At 36.3% G+C, this 20,686-nt stretch overlaps 4 protein-coding genes across 5 annotated transcripts; all 4 read right to left on the bottom strand.

Annotated features, from left to right (window-relative positions):
* Window positions 1–87: 87 nt before the first annotated feature.
* On the bottom strand, window positions 88–2,453 carry LOC107485843 (wall-associated receptor kinase-like 1). Of its 2 annotated transcripts, none has more exons than XM_016106383.3 (2): window positions 1,545–2,453; window positions 88–1,357 (listed from the first exon to the last, which is right to left on the bottom strand). In XM_016106383.3, exons 1-2 carry the CDS (start codon window positions 2,398–2,400, stop codon window positions 177–179), a joined length of 2,037 nt encoding a protein of 678 aa, XP_015961869.1. In that variant the 5' UTR covers window positions 2,401–2,453; the 3' UTR covers window positions 88–176. The 2 variants fall into 2 exon arrangements, with proteins under 2 accessions (XP_015961869.1, XP_052116240.1); XM_052260280.1 differs by having other exon boundaries at window positions 1,581–2,453.
* An 817-nt stretch (window positions 2,454–3,270) lies between these two features.
* On the bottom strand, window positions 3,271–4,850 carry LOC107485803 (wall-associated receptor kinase-like 9). Its single transcript, XM_021140996.2, has 3 exons — window positions 4,442–4,850; window positions 3,950–4,334; window positions 3,271–3,865 (listed from the first exon to the last, which is right to left on the bottom strand). Exons 1-3 carry the CDS (start codon window positions 4,848–4,850, stop codon window positions 3,271–3,273), a joined length of 1,389 nt encoding a protein of 462 aa, XP_020996655.1.
* An 11,700-nt stretch (window positions 4,851–16,550) lies between these two features.
* Window positions 16,551–19,387, bottom strand: LOC110280267 (uncharacterized). The gene is made up of 13 exons (XM_052260687.1): window positions 19,365–19,387; window positions 19,238–19,291; window positions 19,000–19,086; window positions 18,709–18,774; window positions 18,527–18,625; window positions 18,358–18,423; window positions 17,796–18,279; window positions 17,634–17,720; window positions 17,381–17,509; window positions 17,156–17,290; window positions 16,908–17,020; window positions 16,744–16,837; window positions 16,551–16,658 (listed from the first exon to the last, which is right to left on the bottom strand). Coding segments are annotated over exons 3-13 (1,383 nt in total). The 5' UTR covers window positions 19,002–19,086; window positions 19,238–19,291; window positions 19,365–19,387.
* Window positions 19,388–19,458: 71 nt separating this feature from the next.
* Window positions 19,459–20,216, bottom strand: LOC127746573 (uncharacterized). Its single transcript, XM_052260353.1, has 4 exons — window positions 20,094–20,216; window positions 19,816–19,893; window positions 19,663–19,728; window positions 19,459–19,583 (listed from the first exon to the last, which is right to left on the bottom strand). Exons 2-4 carry the CDS (start codon window positions 19,890–19,892, stop codon window positions 19,499–19,501), a joined length of 228 nt encoding a protein of 75 aa, XP_052116313.1. The 5' UTR covers window position 19,893; window positions 20,094–20,216; the 3' UTR covers window positions 19,459–19,498.
* Window positions 20,217–20,686: the final 470 nt, after the last annotated feature.

The following is a 20,686-nucleotide window of genomic DNA, read 5'->3' as shown; positions in this document are numbered from 1 at the left end:
TAGGAGCAGTTCTAATATTTTAACAACATATGTGATAAGCCGAGTCTCTAGCCTTGCTAAAAAAATTTGAAAAAAAATTCTGTCATAACCAAATATATATACAACAATTGAAGGGTTTCCTCTATAATTTTGCCAACATTTTCATGAACAAATATCTGGGGTGTCAATCAGGCATCTTAGAAGGATGTGGACTCCATTTGTAGGGATACCAAAATGCTTTCCTCTCCAGATTCTTGAATTGGTCCCCTGGTGGTGTGGCTAGGTGATCCATCATCTTCAGGCGAGATGTGGTCAACGTCGATAAGTACGGAACTCTCTGCTGTTCTCAATGCTTCTAGTTCTGCTGAAACTTCTTTCATGGTTGGTCTTTTCTTCCCACTGAGTCTCAAGCATCTCATTGCAAGATTTGCAATGGCAAGAATGTGATCTTCCCTTGCTTCCTTGAGCACTTTGGCATCCAGAATTTCAGAAAGCTGGTTCTCCTTCATCAGAGAAATGAATTCTGCTATCAGATGCTGACCCTCATCTTGTAACAATGAAAGTGGTTTCCTCCCAGTTATGAGCTCAACAAGCACAACTCCGAAACTATACACATCACTTCTATCTGTATATTGATTGGACTGAAAATACTCAGGATCTATGTACCCAAAAGTTCCTCTTACTGCAGTTGTCAAGTGAGTATTATCCAATGGAAGTGATTTAGATGTTCCAAAATCAGAAACTTTAGCACTGTAGTTGCTGTCTAGGAGTATGTTTGAAGGTTTGATGTCTCTATGGAAGATAGGAACAGAAGCTGCAGAATGCATATAGGCCACTGCTCCAGCTACCTCACAAGCAATTCGAAGGCGGCCATCCCATGAAAGCGATGATGACTCGTCCTCTTTCACATGAATATGGTCAGAAAGTGTTCCATTTGGAATAAATTCATAGACAAGTAATGGTGCTTCTGTCTCAAGACAACACCCCAAGAGTTTAACAATGTTCCTGTGGTTAATCTGTGATAGAATCACAACTTCATTGACAAAAGTCTGTATCTGGTTCCTTTCCATCTCTTTTGATCTCTTAACGGCGACTATGGTTCCGTCCGGTAACATTCCTTTGTAGACCGTGCCAAAGCCACCTTGACCAAGGAACCTACTCTGGTTGTAGTTATCTGTTGCTCTCTTCAGCTCCTCCTCGGTAAAAAGCTTTGTCCTTTGTCCATTTGTATAAGATGAGACCTTCTCTTGTAGCAAGTAGCCACCATTTTGCTTGAACAGCTTTTCTTTATGAAGTTTTTCTCTCTTTTTCTGTATGCATTGGTACAGCTTATAACCAAGAAGAAACAAACAGAGAAAGCCAGCACCAATGCCAACACCTGCAAATACATGCAAATTTTAGGAGGATATATCATAATTGCTAAACTTAGATATGGCAAATAATATAAACTAAGCCTTTTCTCCTTAATAGTATCAGCTATAGCCTACATGCTATATAGGCCTAAAGCCATGCTAACATAGCTATATTCAATTGCTGTGAGGGTCAAGACATATACATATATATACCTAGTGCTGCAACCAATTTAGCAGGAAATTTTTGACCATCTGATTCTTCACAGTTGAGTCCCATGAGGCTTGAATTTGTGACATCTCCCTGAGAACATGTACAATAGAAACTCTCTGGATCATCTTTGCAGCTCTTACCCCTCAATGGAATCAAAATCGGAGTCCTCGCCATAAGGCTCAAGCTTCTGTTTCCATTTGATGTCTGGTTCAGCTCATTGGCATCAAGAATACTTTGTTCATCAACACCATAAGTCTCTCCTATTGACTTGATTGTGTCGCCTTCGCCAAGCGAGTAAACGAGCAATGATGTCACGCCTTTTGCTGTTTGGTTTGCAGTTGGACAAGCACATAGCATGGGAACTGTGAGCTGAGCACCAATGGCAATGTTGACAGAAGCATAGTAGTTCTGACCCATCAAAGCCTGGCATGTTGTGAGGCCTTGGTAAGTAGTGTTCACTAACATGAAATATGTGTCATCCTTATTGACTGTGTAAAAAGCATTGTGTTGATAAATATTTCCAGAACAGGAGCAAGACACAGGAACAATTATTGATTTGTTGGTAGGAATTTTTTTATTACTTGAAATTTTGTTGATGGAGGATACTGTGGATTCTTCAGAAGCAAGAAGATTTGAAATGGTTTGAGGGGTGTTATAGGGAGGTTTGGACCTGTAAACTAAGAAGGAAGTGCATGATTTTTTAGGACTATTGCAGAGGTACCCTTTTGGTGTGGAAGGGTTGCTGGAGCAGTCAAAGACAGTTTCATTGAGGAATTGTTGTTGGCAATGGAGATATTGAGGAAATAGAGATAAGAGAATGAAGATTGTGGAAATAATGTTGAGGTATTGAAGCTCCATGATCCTCTTTGATCTTCTATGGAGAAGACAAGAACATAGATGAGTTGCACTTTGTTCTTTTTTATGTTACCAATAGTAGATACTAGATACTTTAATAAGTTTTATCAAAAAGAATTCAAAGCTACCATGTCAAATTGAAAAGAGTAACTATTTGGACTTGTAATGTCTGACAACAACAGCACTGCTGTTTGGAATAAGTTTGTAAGCATTAGGCAGGGTTGTTTTAGTATTTTCTTATCCTTCTTTACACTTGCCTAAGCAACATGACTAGAAAATATTGACTATTTGATAATTCAAAGTTGGAGGCTTGGAAGATATTTGACTCATACAAATTTGGAACAAGTATACCAATAATAACCTTCAGAGTGAGGTACTTTGAGTAAAAGAATTTTCCTCTTGTTTTAAGAGCTCAACATTTCCAATATGAATTTTCTTTTTGTTTGAAGTGTTAGCGTTCAATCAATCCCTGTGGTTGAATATTCAGAATTCATCATGTGAAGTCAAATGATCAAACAAGATGAATGGTAATTCATGGTCTTAGGGAACACACACTTCATGCATATGAAAAATAATGACCAAAAATTGAAACACAAGTCATAACTAACATAGAATCAGTTATTAATATAACATCTCAGAAGGATGAGGACTCCATTTGTAATTGTAATGACAGCAAAATGCTCTCCACTGCATATTCTTGTACTACACTATTGTTGTGTTTATGCAATAATTTTTCATCATTGTTTGTTCATTCAACATGATGATGATCATGGTTATTAACCAACATAGAACTTTGTACCTTCCTCAATGATTCCAACTCAGCTGAAACCTCTTTCATTGTTGGCCTTTTTCTCCCATTTAGCCTCTAACACCTCATTGCAAGATTTGAATTGCAACAATCTCATCCTTCTTAGCTTCCTTCAATACCTTGGGATCCAAGATATCACAAACTTTGTTCTCCTTCATAACAGAAATGAATTCAGCAATCAAATTCTGACCCTCATCTTCTTCTATAAATGAAATCGGCTTCTTCCCAGTTATGATTTCAACAAGCACAACTCCAAAACTATACATGTCACTCTTATCCGAAAATTGACTAGATTGGAAATATTCAGGGTCGATGTATCGGAAAGTTCCTCCTATTTGTGTTGTCAAGTGAGTCTTGTCTTGTGGCAATGATCTTGATGTTCCAAAATCAGACACTTTTGCACTATAGTTACTATCTAAGAGTATGTTAGTAGGTTTGATATCTCTATGGAAGATGGGAATTGAAGCTGAAGAATGCATATAGGCCACTGTTCCGGCTACCTCGCATGCGATTCGAAGCCGGCTATCCCATGAAAGTGGTGAAGATGATTCATGGTGTTTGCTATGAATATGTTGTGCAAGTGTTCCATTTGGAATGAACTCATAGACTAGTAGTGGTGCTTCTGTCTCAAGACAGCACCCCAAGAGCTTCACAATGTTCCTGTTATTAGAGATATCAGTAAATATAGGAGAAAATAGTTAGTTATTTACTTGATTGTGATATTTGAGCTTCAATACCTTATACCTGTGATTAATCTGTGATAAAATGACAACTTCATTGACAAAAGTCTCAATCTGGTTCCTCTCAATCTCCTTACATCTCTTAACAGCTACTATGGTTCCATCAGGTAGCATTCCTTTGTAGACTTTTCCATATCCACCTTGACCAAGAAACCTGCTCCAGTTGTAGTTAGCTGTTGCTCTTTGAAGTTCCTCAGCTGTGAAAAGCTTCATTATTACCTTTTGGGATCCATTTCCATGTGATGATGACACTTTCTCTTGTAACAAGTAGCCACCATTCTGTTTGAATAGCTTTTCCTTGTGAATCCTTTCTCTCTTTTTCTGTATGTATTGGTATAGTTTATAACCCAAGAGAAACAAACAGAGAAAGCCTACACCAATGCCAACACCTGCAAAAATCAAACAATGCTAGTCTTATATCATAATTATTCATGTAGAATTCAATGGAAGTATATTTTACTTGAAAAATGGAGAGTTTTTAGATAAAAAAGAATACCAATGCAAACAACCAATTTGGCAGGGAATTTTTGACCATCAGACTCATCACAATAAATCCCCTTTAAGCTTCCATCAACAAGGAATTCCTTAGAACAGTTACAATAGAAACTATTTGGATCCTCTTTGCAACTCTTTCCTCTTAGAGGAACCAAGATAGGAGTCAAGGCCAAGAGGGTGAAGCTGCTACTATTTTTACTTTGTGGCTTATTAGCCTCTAACATACTTTGTTCACCAACACCATAAGATTCTCCTATGGACTTCAAGGTGTCACCATAGTTGATCAAATCAACCAATAAGGAAGTGACACCTGTTGAAGTTTGATTTTCTGTTGGACAAGCACATAACAAAGGAACTGTGAGTTCAGCACCAATTGGAAGTCCATTAGGGGGATAGTAGTTCTGCCCCATCAATGCTTGGCATGTTGTTAGTCCTTGGTAAGTTGTTTTTACCTATGACACATCAATACAAATACGATACAATACGTAAATACCAGAATTTTTTAAAATAGAAAATACTGAAAATAAAATCAGAAAATGAAAACGTAAACCAAACGGATATACGTAGCATAGATTCATGAAAGAAAATTAGTCACACATTTAAGAATCAAAAGTGAGGGCTCCTTCAGGGTTGGAAAATGACCTCTGCCTCTTGGCGGTGGGGATAACCTTCAAGTCATCATCATCATCGACTTGTTGAGCGGAGGTCGAATGCCCAGTACTAGCCGCCTCCTCGTGAATGGGAGAGACGCGTGCCCCATTAGAATGTTTGTCCGACATCTCGGCATCACGGGGCGAGGGCACTGCCTGATCCTCCTTATTCTCAGGAGGAGCCTCCGGCTTCCCGTCAACCTTCTCTTTGTCGCTGTCCTCCAAAAAAGTCTTGAACAAATTTTCAACGCCTGTCATCTCAGCAGACATTTTCATTGCAACAAATAAATAAACAAGTTAGTCGTGAAATCGGCATAACCAATCAAAGCAACAGTAATGTAAGAAACATAAGCCAAGAGCTGCTCACAAATATAATTTCTGGCGACCTCCTGATCACCCATAAGAAGGTGGGGATTCACATGGTTTCTCCCAAAAACGGCCAACAACACGTCGGCAACCTTTTTGTCAACAGCGGACATCCCCTTGTAAGTCACCTTAATAAAGGTGTTGGACCCCGCCCCGAAACTCCAATACGTCGGGATGAGGCGTTCCCCTTCTAACGACAGCCAGAAAGGATGGCGACCTTTGACTGGACGCACCTTAAAATACTTGTCCTTATACCCATGGTAAGAGTCCTCGAACAAGCTAAAAATTCTACGACCCTGGGCAGATCAAAAGGACATGAACCATTTCCTCGCTTTCCCTTCCTTGGAAGGATTCGTAAGGTTGAAGAAATAAAGGAAAACATCGACGGACACCGATAGCTCTAAATATTCACATACCATCTCGAAACAGCGGATGGAAGCCCAACTGTTCGGATGCAGCTGCGACGGCGCCATGGAGATCCGGTTAAGGAGCGCCATTTGAAACAAAAAAAAGGGAATACGAACCCCCACTTGGGTGAACATTGACTTGTAGAACCAAATCCAATCGGCAACCCGGGGGGAATGGAAGTTGAGTTCGTATAGCTGTTCGTTGGGAGCGGGAACAAAAACGTTGTAGTTGGCCTCCTCGTCAGTCCCACTGCAAAGGTACTCGGCTTGGCGGAACTCGGTAAGCTCCTCCAAGCCCATCTGATTAGGGGAGTCTTTCACGTCGGAAGTCACCCAAGCGTACGGGTCGTAACCCGCGGCGGAGGTGGAAGCTCGTGAGACGATGCGAGGCATACCTACAGTGGGAGTACCACTCAGTTAGTCTACGAGGTTGGGAGCTCGGAAAAAGCCCAGAAACTACATTTAGCCTATTCGACAACTAAATTAAGCATGGCTGAAGCAGAATCCAAGTAAAAGCCTAAAAAGCTAATACCCTGGAATGGTAATCCCCTTAACGCACCTACTTAACACTAAGGCCATCTAGCATATAAATCAGATAAGCAGCATGCATACAGAAGAACTAATGATGAAGGTAAAATGAACATGAAGCAGAGAGCAAGGAAATGAATGCTTACCCGGATTAGTTGCGAAGATTCGAAAGAGAAGGTAAAGGAGAGAATGCACAGGGATGCAGAAATAATGCTCTGGGAAACTCAAGAGAGAAGAAGATGGAGATGGAAGGAGTAAAGAAATGAGATGAAAACAAAAGGCGAAACTGGTTAAAACTGCCAGACTTGAGAAATGCGAAAGGCCAAGGGGCAAAATAGTCTTTGCGTGCGGGATTTTGAAATAACCCATTATGAGCATTTAATGGTCAGCGCGAGGAACGAGGCGACGAACGGTTATCCCCAGCAACGAACAGACACGCGCGCAAGAGACACGTCCTCTCCACGAGCGGCCGACCTGGCAACAACGCACGAAAGAAGAGATAACACGCCACCAACGAACCTCACGATCATTGCTGGCACGTTGGGGGCACTGTTACGGCCTGGCCCAAACATCACATGGGCCAACCCGATCCACGAACCACCCGATCCGAACGGTCGGGTACAAGGCGTTCCAGTACCGACCTGGATACGCGTCCTAGACAGCTCTCCACTAAAGCTGTATGGGGAAGCTTCGAGGAAGGTGGGTTCTGTCCTTGTGGGACCCGCCTCTGACACGGTATATATGGGGAGGGTCCTACCTCTCCCCAAGGTACGTCACATACCATTCTCTCACTTTTCGCCTGCACACTTGACTGACTAGAGGGTCGGAGTGTCTTTGCAGGTGACACCCCTCTCTCCACACAAAGAGCTCGGGAAGTCGGTTACCCCTCCTTCAACCCAGCAACCCGGAATCAGGCAATTCCCCCTCTCGTCGATCGAAGTACCAACCCGAACCGTCCAGTACCCGACCTACCGTACAACTTTTAATTAGAGTGAGATCCGCGCAATGCGCAAAAAGGTAGATTATTTATACTATATAGTGTATTTTAATAAATGTTATATTAAAAATATGTTAGAGAACATATCATAAATAGATTTTGAATTTATTTATTTTTAAAAAAGACATAAGTTATTTATATTAGAGTTATATAAAACTGCATTTTCATTTTTTTTATTTTTCGTTTTGCATTAATTGTTACACTTTGTCTTTTCTTCCATTTTTTGTTTGTTTGTAAATAAAAACGTTATATTAAATTTAAGAAATCTTTTTCAATTAGTATGAGAAATTAAGAAATGAAAAATAGTAAGAGTCTTAATATGTATAAGTTGTAAAATTTGAATATTTGTAACTGAAATTTTTTATAATAATTATTATTATGGCACTTTTAATGTATGTTTATTACATTTAATTAGTACTTGATGTTTCAATTTAATAATAATAGATAAGAGATTTTTGTTTTAATTTTTTAAAATATTTTATTTTACTAAATAGTGATTAGTTGATTTTCATCTTTTGTCAAGTCATTAGAATTACAGATGTGGCATCATTAGCAAAGAAAAGATGGCTTAAACTCATTGTGGAGAGGATTGGTATCAGTTTTTATATATTATAAATAGATAGATAGATGGTTACACTAAAAAAAAATAATGCATATTAAAATTGATTATTAAAATTAGTTCTTAATATATAATATATATTAAAATATAAAATATATATTAAAAAATAAACTAAATTATATGTATTTATACACAAATATATAAAATTAATTTAATGACCGATTTTAATTGAGTAAAATCTCATTCTAATCCTTAGTTATTTTTGTACGTGACAACTCACTCTCTAACAAACCAAAGTACCATGCTAACTCTTCAATGGTAAAAAGAACTACAAAAACAGAGAAAAAAGCATAGCAAGACAAATCAAAATGCAGGAAGATAAAACAAGAGTATGTTTTACTTCTCAATGCAAGAAATAAGAGAAAACACAACACATAGGCTTTTAATTTCTCTGTTTTTGTATGGCCACAAACTCAAATTAATGTCTAGAAATGTGAAGGCAAGAAAAAAATAGAATAGAAGAAGAAAATTTATATCTAGAATATTCTAAAAGAACTTTGATCATGAAAAACATAATTTTTCATTTCTCTCATTTTTTTCTTTTTTTTTTCTTTTTAAATATCTCACTTCTTAATCTTCTAATCCTCAAATTCAAAACTAAAACTCTCCTAGTCTTTAAATGTATCACTTATCTACATATAACTGCCTCTTTCTAGTTGGTAATTCTCTGCTCCAGGTGTAATTTAGTTAGGATTCTACGTAAATGTGAGTGAAAAGAAAAGAGAAAAATAGTGTGTGCAAGTATAGGTATTAGTTCTGAATACGAGAGGTAGGAGACTATGTGTCCTAAACAATTTGTTTCCCCCTCTGTCTCAAAACAAAGTATCAAATTTGCACACACGATCTTTCCCAAAAGCAAGAAAATTAATTCCCTTTGGAATCCTAGCCAGCAATTTCTTTGGAATTTCCACCAAGGTTTGATTTGTTCCAGATGTACTTTGGTCAGAAGAGGATGAGCCAACTTTGGTCGTGCCTTCCTTTGGCGTAGTAGTTGAAGGCAACGATAGCTTTGCAACATCAACAAAGCTAACTCCTTTAGATGCAAGCTTAAGCTGTTTCTGTACAGTGTTTGTCGCTTTATGTTCTGAATTGATGTCAGAATGAACTCTTGGAGGATTGATTAAATAGTTTTGTTTGGATAGAACTACAGCCATGAATGCTAGGTGGCATGTTGGAAATTGTGTTTCCTAAAAAGTGTGGAGATTTCATTCCTGGTTTGTGAATCCTTGAAGGTCTAGCAAAATCTTCCTTGGCTGGTGACTGCATCAATAAAGCCCATTTTAAGTGAGAATAATTTAAATTATAATAATACACATACATGCATCTGAAAATACCGATTGATAACTATTGAGATTAAAAAACGAGAAAGGTTTTTAAAATGCGTGTTTCAACTACATAGGAGAGGCTAAATTACAGACACCGAGTATTAAGGGAAAGACACATTTTTTTAGATATGAGAAGTACGTGTGTCTTGTGCATTATTGTGAAAAATGTATGTGTTAGACATGGATGTGGGAACAGTTTTTTCTGAAATAGAAATGAAGAAATTGGACCATCCGATTTTTTTGTAAAAAAAAATTAAGCTTACTAATCGAACAGTTTGATTAGTGTGGAAGAGGAAATTTAAATTTTGATGAAGGTAATCGGACCCTCCGATTTGTATTTAAAAAATTAAAAAAAATTGGAGTACACAAATCGAACCTTTCGATTTGTGTACTCCAATTTTTTTTAATTTTTTAAATACAAATCGGAAGGTCCGATTTGTGTATTCAAAAATCGGACGGTTCGATTTTTACTCCTAACACCACAGTTGCGTATAACACCTATACATTTCATATCTGCGTTTTACATCATTTCCTCTCCCACATCTAAATTAAAAAGTGTAAGAAAACAGGGCACTCAATTCTCCCACTTCCTGATTTTGCTTAATTATAAAACTGTCCCTAAATCTCTTGTGCCTATTTACTTGCTGTCTTTTGGAAATTTATCCTCAAAGCTAACACATAATGGACAACCTAATTATCCTAGTTATATATGCTAACAATAATCTTTGTATTTGGATTGAAAACACAAGCATTTTACAGAAAGTAATATAGAGTGAATGTGGTACCTGGTGCGAAAACAAGCATGCATCACCTTTGACACAAAATCTTTTGAAACAAAGTTATCACAAAAATACTTGGAGAGTTGATGATCAAAAAGACAGTCATTCCCTTTCATGCAGGAGTGACGAACGAAAAAGGAGCATGGCTACAATTTTAAAATCAATGTCGTTCAACAGCAGTTAGAAAGTCTAGTTTGATTATAGGATTTTGTTATCATGTTCTTGTAATGTGTATACCGGATTTTTTTATTTATAAAATAAAAAAATTATTATTTCCCTCAATATGATTTTTGGATTTAAATAGAAAATTTCAAGAATAGCAAAAATTGTTATCCTGTGTATTTTTTGTGTATTCTTATGTACTCTGAAAACGATAATAATAATTATCATTGTTAATTTTTCAATCTGATATATTTGAAGTGGATTATTTTTGAAAAATAATGGTAACTATTATTATCTTTTTCAGAGTACATAAGAGTACACAAAAAGTATACAGGATAACAATTCTGGTTATTTTTAAGAAATAATTATTTTTTTAATTTATAATTAAAATATTTTTTTTAAATATTCCCTTTCATGCATGAGTGACGAACGAAAAAGGAGCATTGCTACAATTTTAAAATCAATGTGGTTCAACAGCAGTTAGAAAGTTTAGTTTGATTATAGAATTTTGTTATCATGTTCTTGTAATGTGTATACCTGATTTTTTTATTTATAAAATAAAAAAATTATTATTTCCCTCAATATGATTTTTGGATTTAAATAGAAAATTTCAAGAATAGCAAGAATTGTTATCCTGTGTATTTTTGATGTACTCTTAGGCTCCGTTTGGTTGATGTATTTGATGAGACATAGACACAGAGACACAGATATTAAAGACATGGATATAAAATATTTGTGTCTATGTATTGTGTTTGGTAAAAATAAGAAACAAGACACATATATTTAAAAAAGACTGAATTACTCTTCATTCAACCACAAGTTTTACCACCATTACAATACACCTATTATCCCAAACAATGCATGCCATCACCATTAAATTTTTATTTCTTCTAATAATTTTTTATTTCTTCTAATACCATCTTAAATTATCATTTAAATATTAAATATATAATTATTCTTGAAAAAAATAAAAAATTAAAGTTCAGACTTTATCAAAGATTAATCAAAATTTAAATAAATAAAAAAATTAAATGTACAAATTTTTTTTGAAAAAAATAGAAAAGTAAATTTAGTTGTAGAATCTAAAAGAGAAAGAGAAAAAAAAAGATTTGGGAAGATAAGAAGACAAATTTTAAAAACTCAATAAGGGTAAAAGAGTAAAAAATTCGTGTCTCACAAATTGTGTCTCAGTGTCTCACCAAATTGGAGGTACACAAATTTAGTGTCTCCGTGTCCTCCCGTGTCCTTCGAAAATCTGTGTCTCACCAAACCAAACAGCAGACATGTGTCATCGTGTACCACTGTGTCTATGTCTCAGTAACCAAACGCTACCTTATGTACTCTAGAAACGATAATAATAATTATCATTGTTAATTTTTCAATCTGATATATTTGAAGTGGATTATTTTTGGAAAATAATGGTAACTATTATTATCTTTTTCAGAGTACATAAGAATACACAAAAAGTATACAGGATAACAATTTTGGTTATTTTTGGGAAATAATTATTTTTTTAATTTATAATTAAAATATTTTTTTTGTTAAATATGGTTTATTTCGGTAACCTATGTATTTTTATAGGCGATAACAATGGTTGTCATTGTTAAATATGACTTTTTTTATTTATAATTAAATATTTTTTTTGAAGAAGCAATGTTTGTTGTCAATGTATTTTTGTGTATTCCTATATACTGTTTGTATATTTATATACTATTTGGAGATAATGATAACGGATTAAAAACACAAATTTAAAAAAATTCAAAAGGGAGTGGTTTTGAGGATTCAGCTTGCTCCATTAACGGGAATTGAGAGATGAGGGATGAGGGATGAGGGATGAGGGATGAGGGATGAGAAAGGAGGGAGGAGAGAGGAAAACTCAGGGTTTTGAGGGTATTACATACCCTTCTTACATATTCCATTTAATTGATCACATGTGCATTTATTAATTCTAATTAGTAAATAATTTTTTAATTTTTAAAAATAAAAATTAATAAATTTAATTTATATATAAAATACTTTATATATACATATCTTAATACACTATATATACATTTAAGTCTCGTTAAATCAAACTATCCTATGTGATAAAAAATTATTTAAAAGAAACATTTTGATTTAAAATGACGTACCAGGTGTAGTAGGAAGATGATAATAAAACGCAAAAAATACATAAAGAGTATGTAAAGATAATAATGTTAATTAGTTATCTATTAACCCTGTAACGATACAAAAAGAAGAGAAGGGTTAGAATTTAAGGTTTTCAATATATATATTAGTTATTTTCTATAATAAAAGTATTTGAGTAATTTTCTATAATAAGAATATTGTAGTAATTTTCTTTAAAAAATATTAATTTAAATCGGTTCAAAATTTAGTTCACATATTTTTTGGCCAAATCAATTTGTTTGATCTAATTTTAATAAAAATAACACAATCAATTATATGTATTAAATTTTAATTATTTAAAAATATATTTATTAAAAAAAGACGTTTTAGACGTATTTATTTGAGTTGTTCCCTTTCGAAAACTATACGGCATTACTCAATTATTTATCACACAAAAATAATTAGTATAAGAAAAATATCACTATCACATATGATATGAATCTTCATTGTCAAATGGCATAGGGATGGAATATGGTTTTCAAAAATAAAAATAATAATGATTATTATTATTATTTATTTTTTATAACGTCAATGTTAAACGCGGCAAAAGATAAACAATAATCAACATAATTATCAACATGATTAAATAAAAAATTAGCTTGGGCCGTAGTTGATCAATTCAATACTTATGCTAATTGCTTAATAATGTGTTTCACGGGCAAATGAAGTCTTAAATCAAGTTACATGCACACTCAAAATTTGTTGCCTAATTCTTCAGAAGACACCAAAATGTAGACCAAAGTCCAAAACTGAATAATTTAAACACTAGCTAGAACATTTCATAGAAGCGACAGAACTTTGTTATGTCAAATAATATGAATACGTACCCGAAATGCATGAAGACCAAATTAATATTAATAATAATATGAGTTAACGAATAATGATCAAGCCCCAAATTCATAATCATAAAATAAAACTTTTACAACTTGTTTAATTTTGTACTTATTGATAACGGAAAAGCTCTGCATACAAGCCATTAGGGCTTGTATGCTTTACAAGTTTATTAAATAATAAATTTAAAATACTCGCTCCTCCAGCTACGTTGATTACACGCGCTATATAATATGCCGCGTATATCTAACTTCCAAATTTAAAATATTTGTTTTCTTCTTCGTTTTCGTTATTTTGAGATTTGGTTGTTCTTCTTCTCGCGCGTTTTCGCTCATTCTTCTCCATTGATCTTTTCCTCTTCTTTTCTCACTGGTATGTTCTTCGTTTACGTTCTCTTTTTCTCTCTCTGCAACTCGAGCTTCGTTTTCTCTGTTGATTTGTTATTTTCTGAAATCAAAGTTCGAACTCGTTTTGAAGATAATGGATCCTTCAAGCTCAGATTCTGCGCTGAATCCAGGCGATGTGGATTATGAATTTGAATCTAACGAAGTTCCTGAGGTTTGATTTACAGTAATTTGTATAGCATTGTGTAGTTTAAAAATTGCCGAACATTGACAGTGAAAGTAACATGTTAACATGAATCTGTCGATTCAATGTTGGGTGTAGATCAATCTCTTCTTTGGGTGTATTTTAGCTATAAGTGTGGGTGTATATACACTTTACTGGTTTTTTGTTATTTTTAATTGAGTTGTTGTTGTTCAGTTGTATTATATGTATTATATCAGACATGATTGTGTGTATTTTTAGTTTTTGAGATGGTGTCTTCTGCAGTCTGTGTATTCACAGTTTATGGCTTTAAAGGTCATTCTGTAGTTGAGTTGTTTCGGTTCGGGTGTATCATATAAGACATGATTGGGTGTATTTGTATCATATCTATGGGTGTATTCACAGTTCTGATGGTTTATTGTGCAGCCTCTCTCTGTTGTTGATGACGAGCTTGTTCCGAAGGTTGGAATGACCTTTAGGACCCTTGAAGATGCCGGAAAATTTTACAGGAACTACGCCAAGGCTGCAGGTTTCTCTACAAGAGTTCGGTGCACAAATAGGAAGGGAAACGAGATTAAGAATCAACTGATTACATGTAGCAGAGAGGGAAAATGGAAATCTAAAATATCTCCAACCGAGAAGACCAATCCGACAGTCGGTTTAAACTGTCCTGCAAGAATTTATATACACACATTGAAGGATGTCGGTGCTTGGATCATTTCAAAGGTTATGCTGGATCATTCACACCCCTGCTGTCCAAGCAAAGCAGAGATGCTCAAACAGCACAGGGAACTAAGCATGTCCATTCGTCGTACGATAGAGAATAACGACGAGGCCGGTATCAGACCAAGCAAAACCTACCAATCATTTGTTGCGGCTGCCGGGGGTCACCGCGAGTTAAATTTTATCGAAAAGGACGTGAGAAATCACACTACCAGGGAAGTGCGGAATGTTTCCGAACAAGAAGATGCAAAGGAATTCGGGAAATATTTGTTAAGGATGAAAGAGAAGAATCCGAATTTCTTTTTCGAGCTCGAACTCGAGGAGGATCAATTGATTAAGCTGGCCTTTTGGGCCGACGCAAGAAGCAGAGCGGCCTGTGAGTATTTCGGAGACGTCATTTCATTCGACACCACCTACAATACAAACAGGTAACAAACTGTCCCTTTTTATGATGCTAAATTAATTTATTTTTACTAATCTGCAGCAGAGGTGTATATTGGCTGTGTCATTGGGTGTATTATAAGCATTTGTTGGGGTGTACCTAATGATTTTGCATTCTGGACCATGGCAATTCGTTTCAGGTATAATTTGGTCTGTGGTTCTTTTGTCTGGGTGAATCACCACGGCCAGTCAACACTTCTCGGATGCTCTTTGATGAAGAACGAAGAAATTGAATCATTCAAATGGTTATTTCAATCCTGGCTTCGTTGCATGGGAGGAAACGCTCCGAAAGGGTTTCTCACCGATCAGTGCGCATCAATGAAAAGGGCTTTAGAGGCCTGTATGCCAACAACAGTTCACCGCTGGTGTATTTGGCACATCATGAAGAAGATTCCAAGCAAATTAAACGGGTACAAGGCACACGCCGATATCGAACAACAAATGAGCCATGTTGTTGAGTTTAGGGAAGTCCAAGCCCAATTCAGAGGAAAGGCGAATTGCATCACCAGATTAAAGAATTCCGCTCTAGGCTATTCAGTATACGAAGTCGGAGAACAAGTTTCCAGCTCAATATTGGACAAGTTCGCGGTTACCTACGACTCAGTTGCAGCCGAGGTAAAATGCCAATGCTTATTACTCGAGTCGAGAGGGATACTGTGCCGTCACGCACTAAGCGTGTTAAGCTTCGAACAAGTAAGCCAAGTGTCCCCTAGGTACATACTGGAACGATGGAGCAAGAAGGTAAAGAGGCAACACACACATCAAGAGCAGCCACGACGAGCCACTAATGGAGCCAAGAAGCAAGAGGTTCGACCAATTGGTTTTTCGTTCGCAAAATATTTGCGAATTTGCCTCTGAATCGGAGGAGCTGACTGTAATTCTGTACCGTGCGTACGATAACGTCATGGCTGAGATGGAAGTAGTAAAAGCCAAAAGGAAGGGGACATCTTCTTTATCCCACGAAGACGCCAACTTGGAATCCGTTAACGAGCTTCAAAGCCCGCCAAGGATTCGAACAAGAGGACGTCCAAAAAACAGGCTAGGTTCAAAGCTGGAGAAACAGATTGCAAATGCCACAAAGAAGAAGAAGACGAAAGTTTTAAGCGAGGAAAATGTAATGTTCTTTAAATCTGTGGCGATTGAGTTTATTTTTCTAGTTAATTGTTTAGCTAATGCGTGAGTGTTATATTCAGATAAACCTGTTTGATGCTGCATCAGCGGCGCATTCAAGTAGCAGCCAATACCAGGGACAAGTTATAAATTATCAGTTCAGGGTACCAGCAACAGGGGATAACTCTTTGGGTGTATAGTTATAGGGAGTATGGGTGTAAAATCCCTGTTACCTTTGGGTGTATTTTTGTTAATAGACAATTTACATATAGACACATATATAGATACATATAGAACAAAAGCTGTAAAAATTCACAGGTTATGGGCGTATACTTCATTTGATATTTTTCTTCATATTTTAGTACATGTAATTCATACATTTTGAATATAGCACAGACAGTTGGGTGTATATTTTATTCAATCTTGGGTGTATTATTAGACTTGCGTTGGGTGTAACAGTTTATAATATGTGTATGCTTTGATTTTTTGCTTTATGTTTTACCACCTGTAATACAGTTTTTGAATACATCACAGACAGTTTAGCAGCACAGATATGGTCCACCTCCTCCTACAATTAAAAAGTATGTTATGTTTAAACAGAAATATTAATTCAGTAAAGTAATACAGAGTTATATAGTTCTAAAGACAGTTACCTGTGTCCAGTTATCCCATTCATACTTCCCCTTTTTAATGTTTTTCGGCTCTATTAACTCAAGCCACTTCATTACGTAAATAGCGCAGTCATAGCTGAAAACGAAGAAAATAAATTACAAATCTCATTTAGGAAAGTTTAAGGTTCAGAGTCACAAATCTATACCTTGTTTTTTGGCCTGAAATTTTAACATATGGGGCTTTTATTTCCTTCTCCTTCTCGCCTTTCTCGAGAGGTTTCCCGCCGGCATATGCTATCAATCTCGAAAATACATATCCCTTAAATACCAAAAGAAGTCAGTAATACACCCGAATCAATGGACAAGATACACCCAATCGAATATGGAATATACACCCAACTCAAATTTCAAAATAGACCTATCTATTAAAGTAAAGAAGACAGAGGGAACTTACAGTGAATTTATTAATTTCCTTTCTCTCTTCGCTTGGAGCTTTTTTGTGTAGCGGGTCAAGTATTTGACATTTCCGCGTTCTTGTATTTATCAGCCACAACCACCAATGTCCCGAGTGGCAAACAGGAGCAAAAATCTGAAGGATTGCCACATTTCAACAGTCTGTTATTTTATTTGGCATATAAGTAAGTAAGCGTACTAACAAATTTACGAAACAAAAACTTACATATGGATGCGAACTTAATTTTTTCCTATCTATGAAGGGAATGAAATTGGGGTAGGCTTCCACCCTGAATTCTCTGTTCGTTTTCGGAGATATGAATTCCCCCTTTGGGTGATCAGAAAGTGCCATGCTCTGCAAGAATTGCAGTACAAGAAATGAAAACATGAAAATACACAACTTACACCCAATCTAAGCTAACAAATACACCCAAATCCATGCATAAAATACACCCAAAGTTCGTAGAAGTAACACTTACCACAATATCTGAGGGGAGACAGTATATTTGTGCATGAAACCTCTTTTCCTTTTTCTGGTTTAGGATGAGGCAGATGGCAGATACAACCTAGAAATCAATTTTAAATTAATAACCATTGCAGTTGACTTTGGTGTAAAAACATTAATGTTAGTCTAAAATTACCTGACATTCTATATCACTGTTTGCCTGGAGGGATGCAAGGTGCGTTCTCATCAAAATGTACTGTCCTTGGCCAGTCAGAGTGCATATCTCCTCAAACTCGTTACTGTTGCCCTTTGCATCCTCCTTCACTCTCGTCCCCCAGATGTAGCACTTTTCTTTCATATCATCCGGAATTTGATTTGTTCCCCCCGGTGTTTCAAACTTAGCAGAACTTTCTCCCCCAGTCTCCCTCCGAATTTGTGGACTTTCGTCTTTTCCCTTTGACGCACTGCTTGCTAACTTTTGGACCAAACTGTCCAATTGTTCCAGCATAGTTGCAGCTTTTGGAGATTTTTCCCTTTCTGTCTCCTGCGTCGATGCCCCCTCCTGGCTTGAATCTGTCAATCCAAGGCTGAATGATGGCATCGGCAGATCTGTTTTAGGAACATAGCTTGCTGTCCGTGCCATCATCAACAGGGCAGCAGCTTCCTCGGCGTCTGGATGACTGCATCATTATGTATAAGAAAAAGAGTAAGAATATACGGATGACAAGCAAAGATTGATTCTAGTCTAATTAACTTACATTTTTGTTGGAGCTGGGGGAAGCTTGGGTGTTGTTTCTTGATGTTCTTTGGGGGTTTCAGGAGTGCTGCACAGTTGCACAAAATCGATCAGGAAGAGTATACACCCAAACTCATAGCAAATATACACCCAAACCCTAAACAAATATACACCCAATACTATTTTCTTACGTTTCTCTAGCCCCTTCAATCTGTAGCATAGGGGTTGGTTCGGAATCTGCGTCAGTGGTTGTTTGCTGGGATGGGGGCACAAAAAATTGGATCGGGACTCTAAACAAGAATAAAAATGAAAGGTTAACAACGTATTTGAAAATAATAAGGTTATAAGGTTGAAATATTCTTGGATAACTCACATTGCAAGCGCTTCCAACGGCGTTTGTTCCCTAACAACCATCACATTCGAATCATCCAGAGTCAACCTAAAATACACCCAAAGAAGGTCAACAAATACACCCGAACAATTCAAAAAGAAGACGGACTTTGTTTTTTGAGAACTTACATACTTGCAGTTTTTGCTTTTTTTTGCTGCCTTTTTTTTCTTGAATAAAATAATAAAGGGCTTTTTTTCTAAAAAAATATATATAGAATTAGAAGTAGAAGTTATTAGAAGAAGAAAAGTAACAGTTATTTGAAAGAGAAATTACATGCTCTGAGACGGCTGGTTTACACTACTCTGTTCTGTGCGTCTTTGAGAGGAAGTATCATCACTTCCCAAGTTGACAGCCGGTAGTCTAAACAGATTTCATGTTATTCAAAACAAATATACATCCAATTTAGTGAACAAGATACACCCAACTTGATTCACAGAATACACCCATATTGTTTCACAGAATTCATCCAAATCACGATAACAAGAATTTATTAAATAATAAAGCTTCTTACGTTTCAGAGGACACATAGTGACCTTCTGTCGATCGCAGGTCAGCCTGGTTGTCCCTGCGAAACAAGATACAATTATTAGCAAAAAAAAGACACCAAAATCTCAAATACACAGTCCAGCAAGACATACCCCTCTGCAGCAGATTTACAAACGTTTTCCCCTAGCCATTCATCGAGTTCGTCACTCGATATTTCATATGTCTCACTACATTCATAAAATAAGACGTTAACAAAAATAATTACGATGATAGACCGTAGTATAGCTTACGAGGTACTGTACCCGTCAAAGTATTGATATTCTTCAGGAGGTGAATCCTCCACAACTACTTTTTTCTTTTTTTGTGGTGTTCTGGGTGGAAAAAAAAACAGTACCAATCAGAAATAAAAAATTAATTTTATCACAGAATATTAATGAAAGAAGTGCTTACTCTTTTGGTGTTGTTTTTGTTTCTTTTTTTTTCTTCTCCTTCTCCACAGGCGATGATTCTTCGCTGCTATAAGTTAATAATAGACACTTCAGTTAATACACGAGATCTTTATAAAGAAGCCAAAAGAGAGGAGTAATAATTTCAGGACATTACTCATCACTTGCTTCAGATTCAGATTCTGAATCAGAATCTGACTCCTCTTCCCTCTGCTTTCTTTTTCTTGAGTCCATTCTGCAGGCAAACAATTGTCATTTAGAACATACTAAAAATACACCCAATTCAATTCACGATACACACCCAACTGAGTATAAAATATACACCCAACGCAGCAAAAGAAACACACCCTGCTTAATAAACTACATACACCCAACGTGGACAAACAAAATACACCCAAACCCAATAAAGAAATTACACCCAAGTATGGTACTTACTTTTTCCCCTTTTTGACGGGGTGTTTAATTCCCGAATCCTCCGAGTCTTCTTGAGCCTCAGACTCAGAGGTAGAAGTGTCACTCTCGGTAGTTTCTGTCTCCGAAGACGATGTTGAGCTCGCCTTCCTTTTTTTGTTTTTTTTATTTCTTGTTCTTTTTGTTTTTTTTCTTTTTTTCTCATTTTTTCTTTTGTCTCTGCCAAATTCAGAATCCCCTGAAACATGAGATATTTTAGTTAGCACCATTCGGGTAAATAAAGTACACCAACTTATTATGATTACTCACCAAAATTTGCTCTCTTTCTTCATTCATTCTTTTCACCAACTGCTCCTTAGTCCAGTTGGCAATCTATGGCTTTGGTGGTCTTTCAACCCTGTTCATGCCTTTCTTTTTTGAAAGGTGAAAGTAGATTATCATCAGGGCGAAGAGGCAGCCATTGATTGCCTTCTTCTTCTTCTCCTGGTAGTCTGTTATGCCCCTGATCATGAAGGTCAAAACATGCCCCCCAGTTTCTCTCCTCTATGCCCTCCATCTCAAAAATCGGGACCAGGTGCACGGGCGATATTTTGTTTATCGTCGTTGGCAAAAGGAAC

This window comes from Arachis duranensis, chromosome 4 (assembly GCF_000817695.3).
Source record: "Arachis duranensis cultivar V14167 chromosome 4, aradu.V14167.gnm2.J7QH, whole genome shotgun sequence".
NCBI lineage: Eukaryota > Viridiplantae > Streptophyta > Magnoliopsida > Fabales > Fabaceae > Arachis > Arachis duranensis.
Note: the sequence above shows the minus strand (reverse complement) of the source record. Positions and strands in the feature narration are given on the sequence as shown.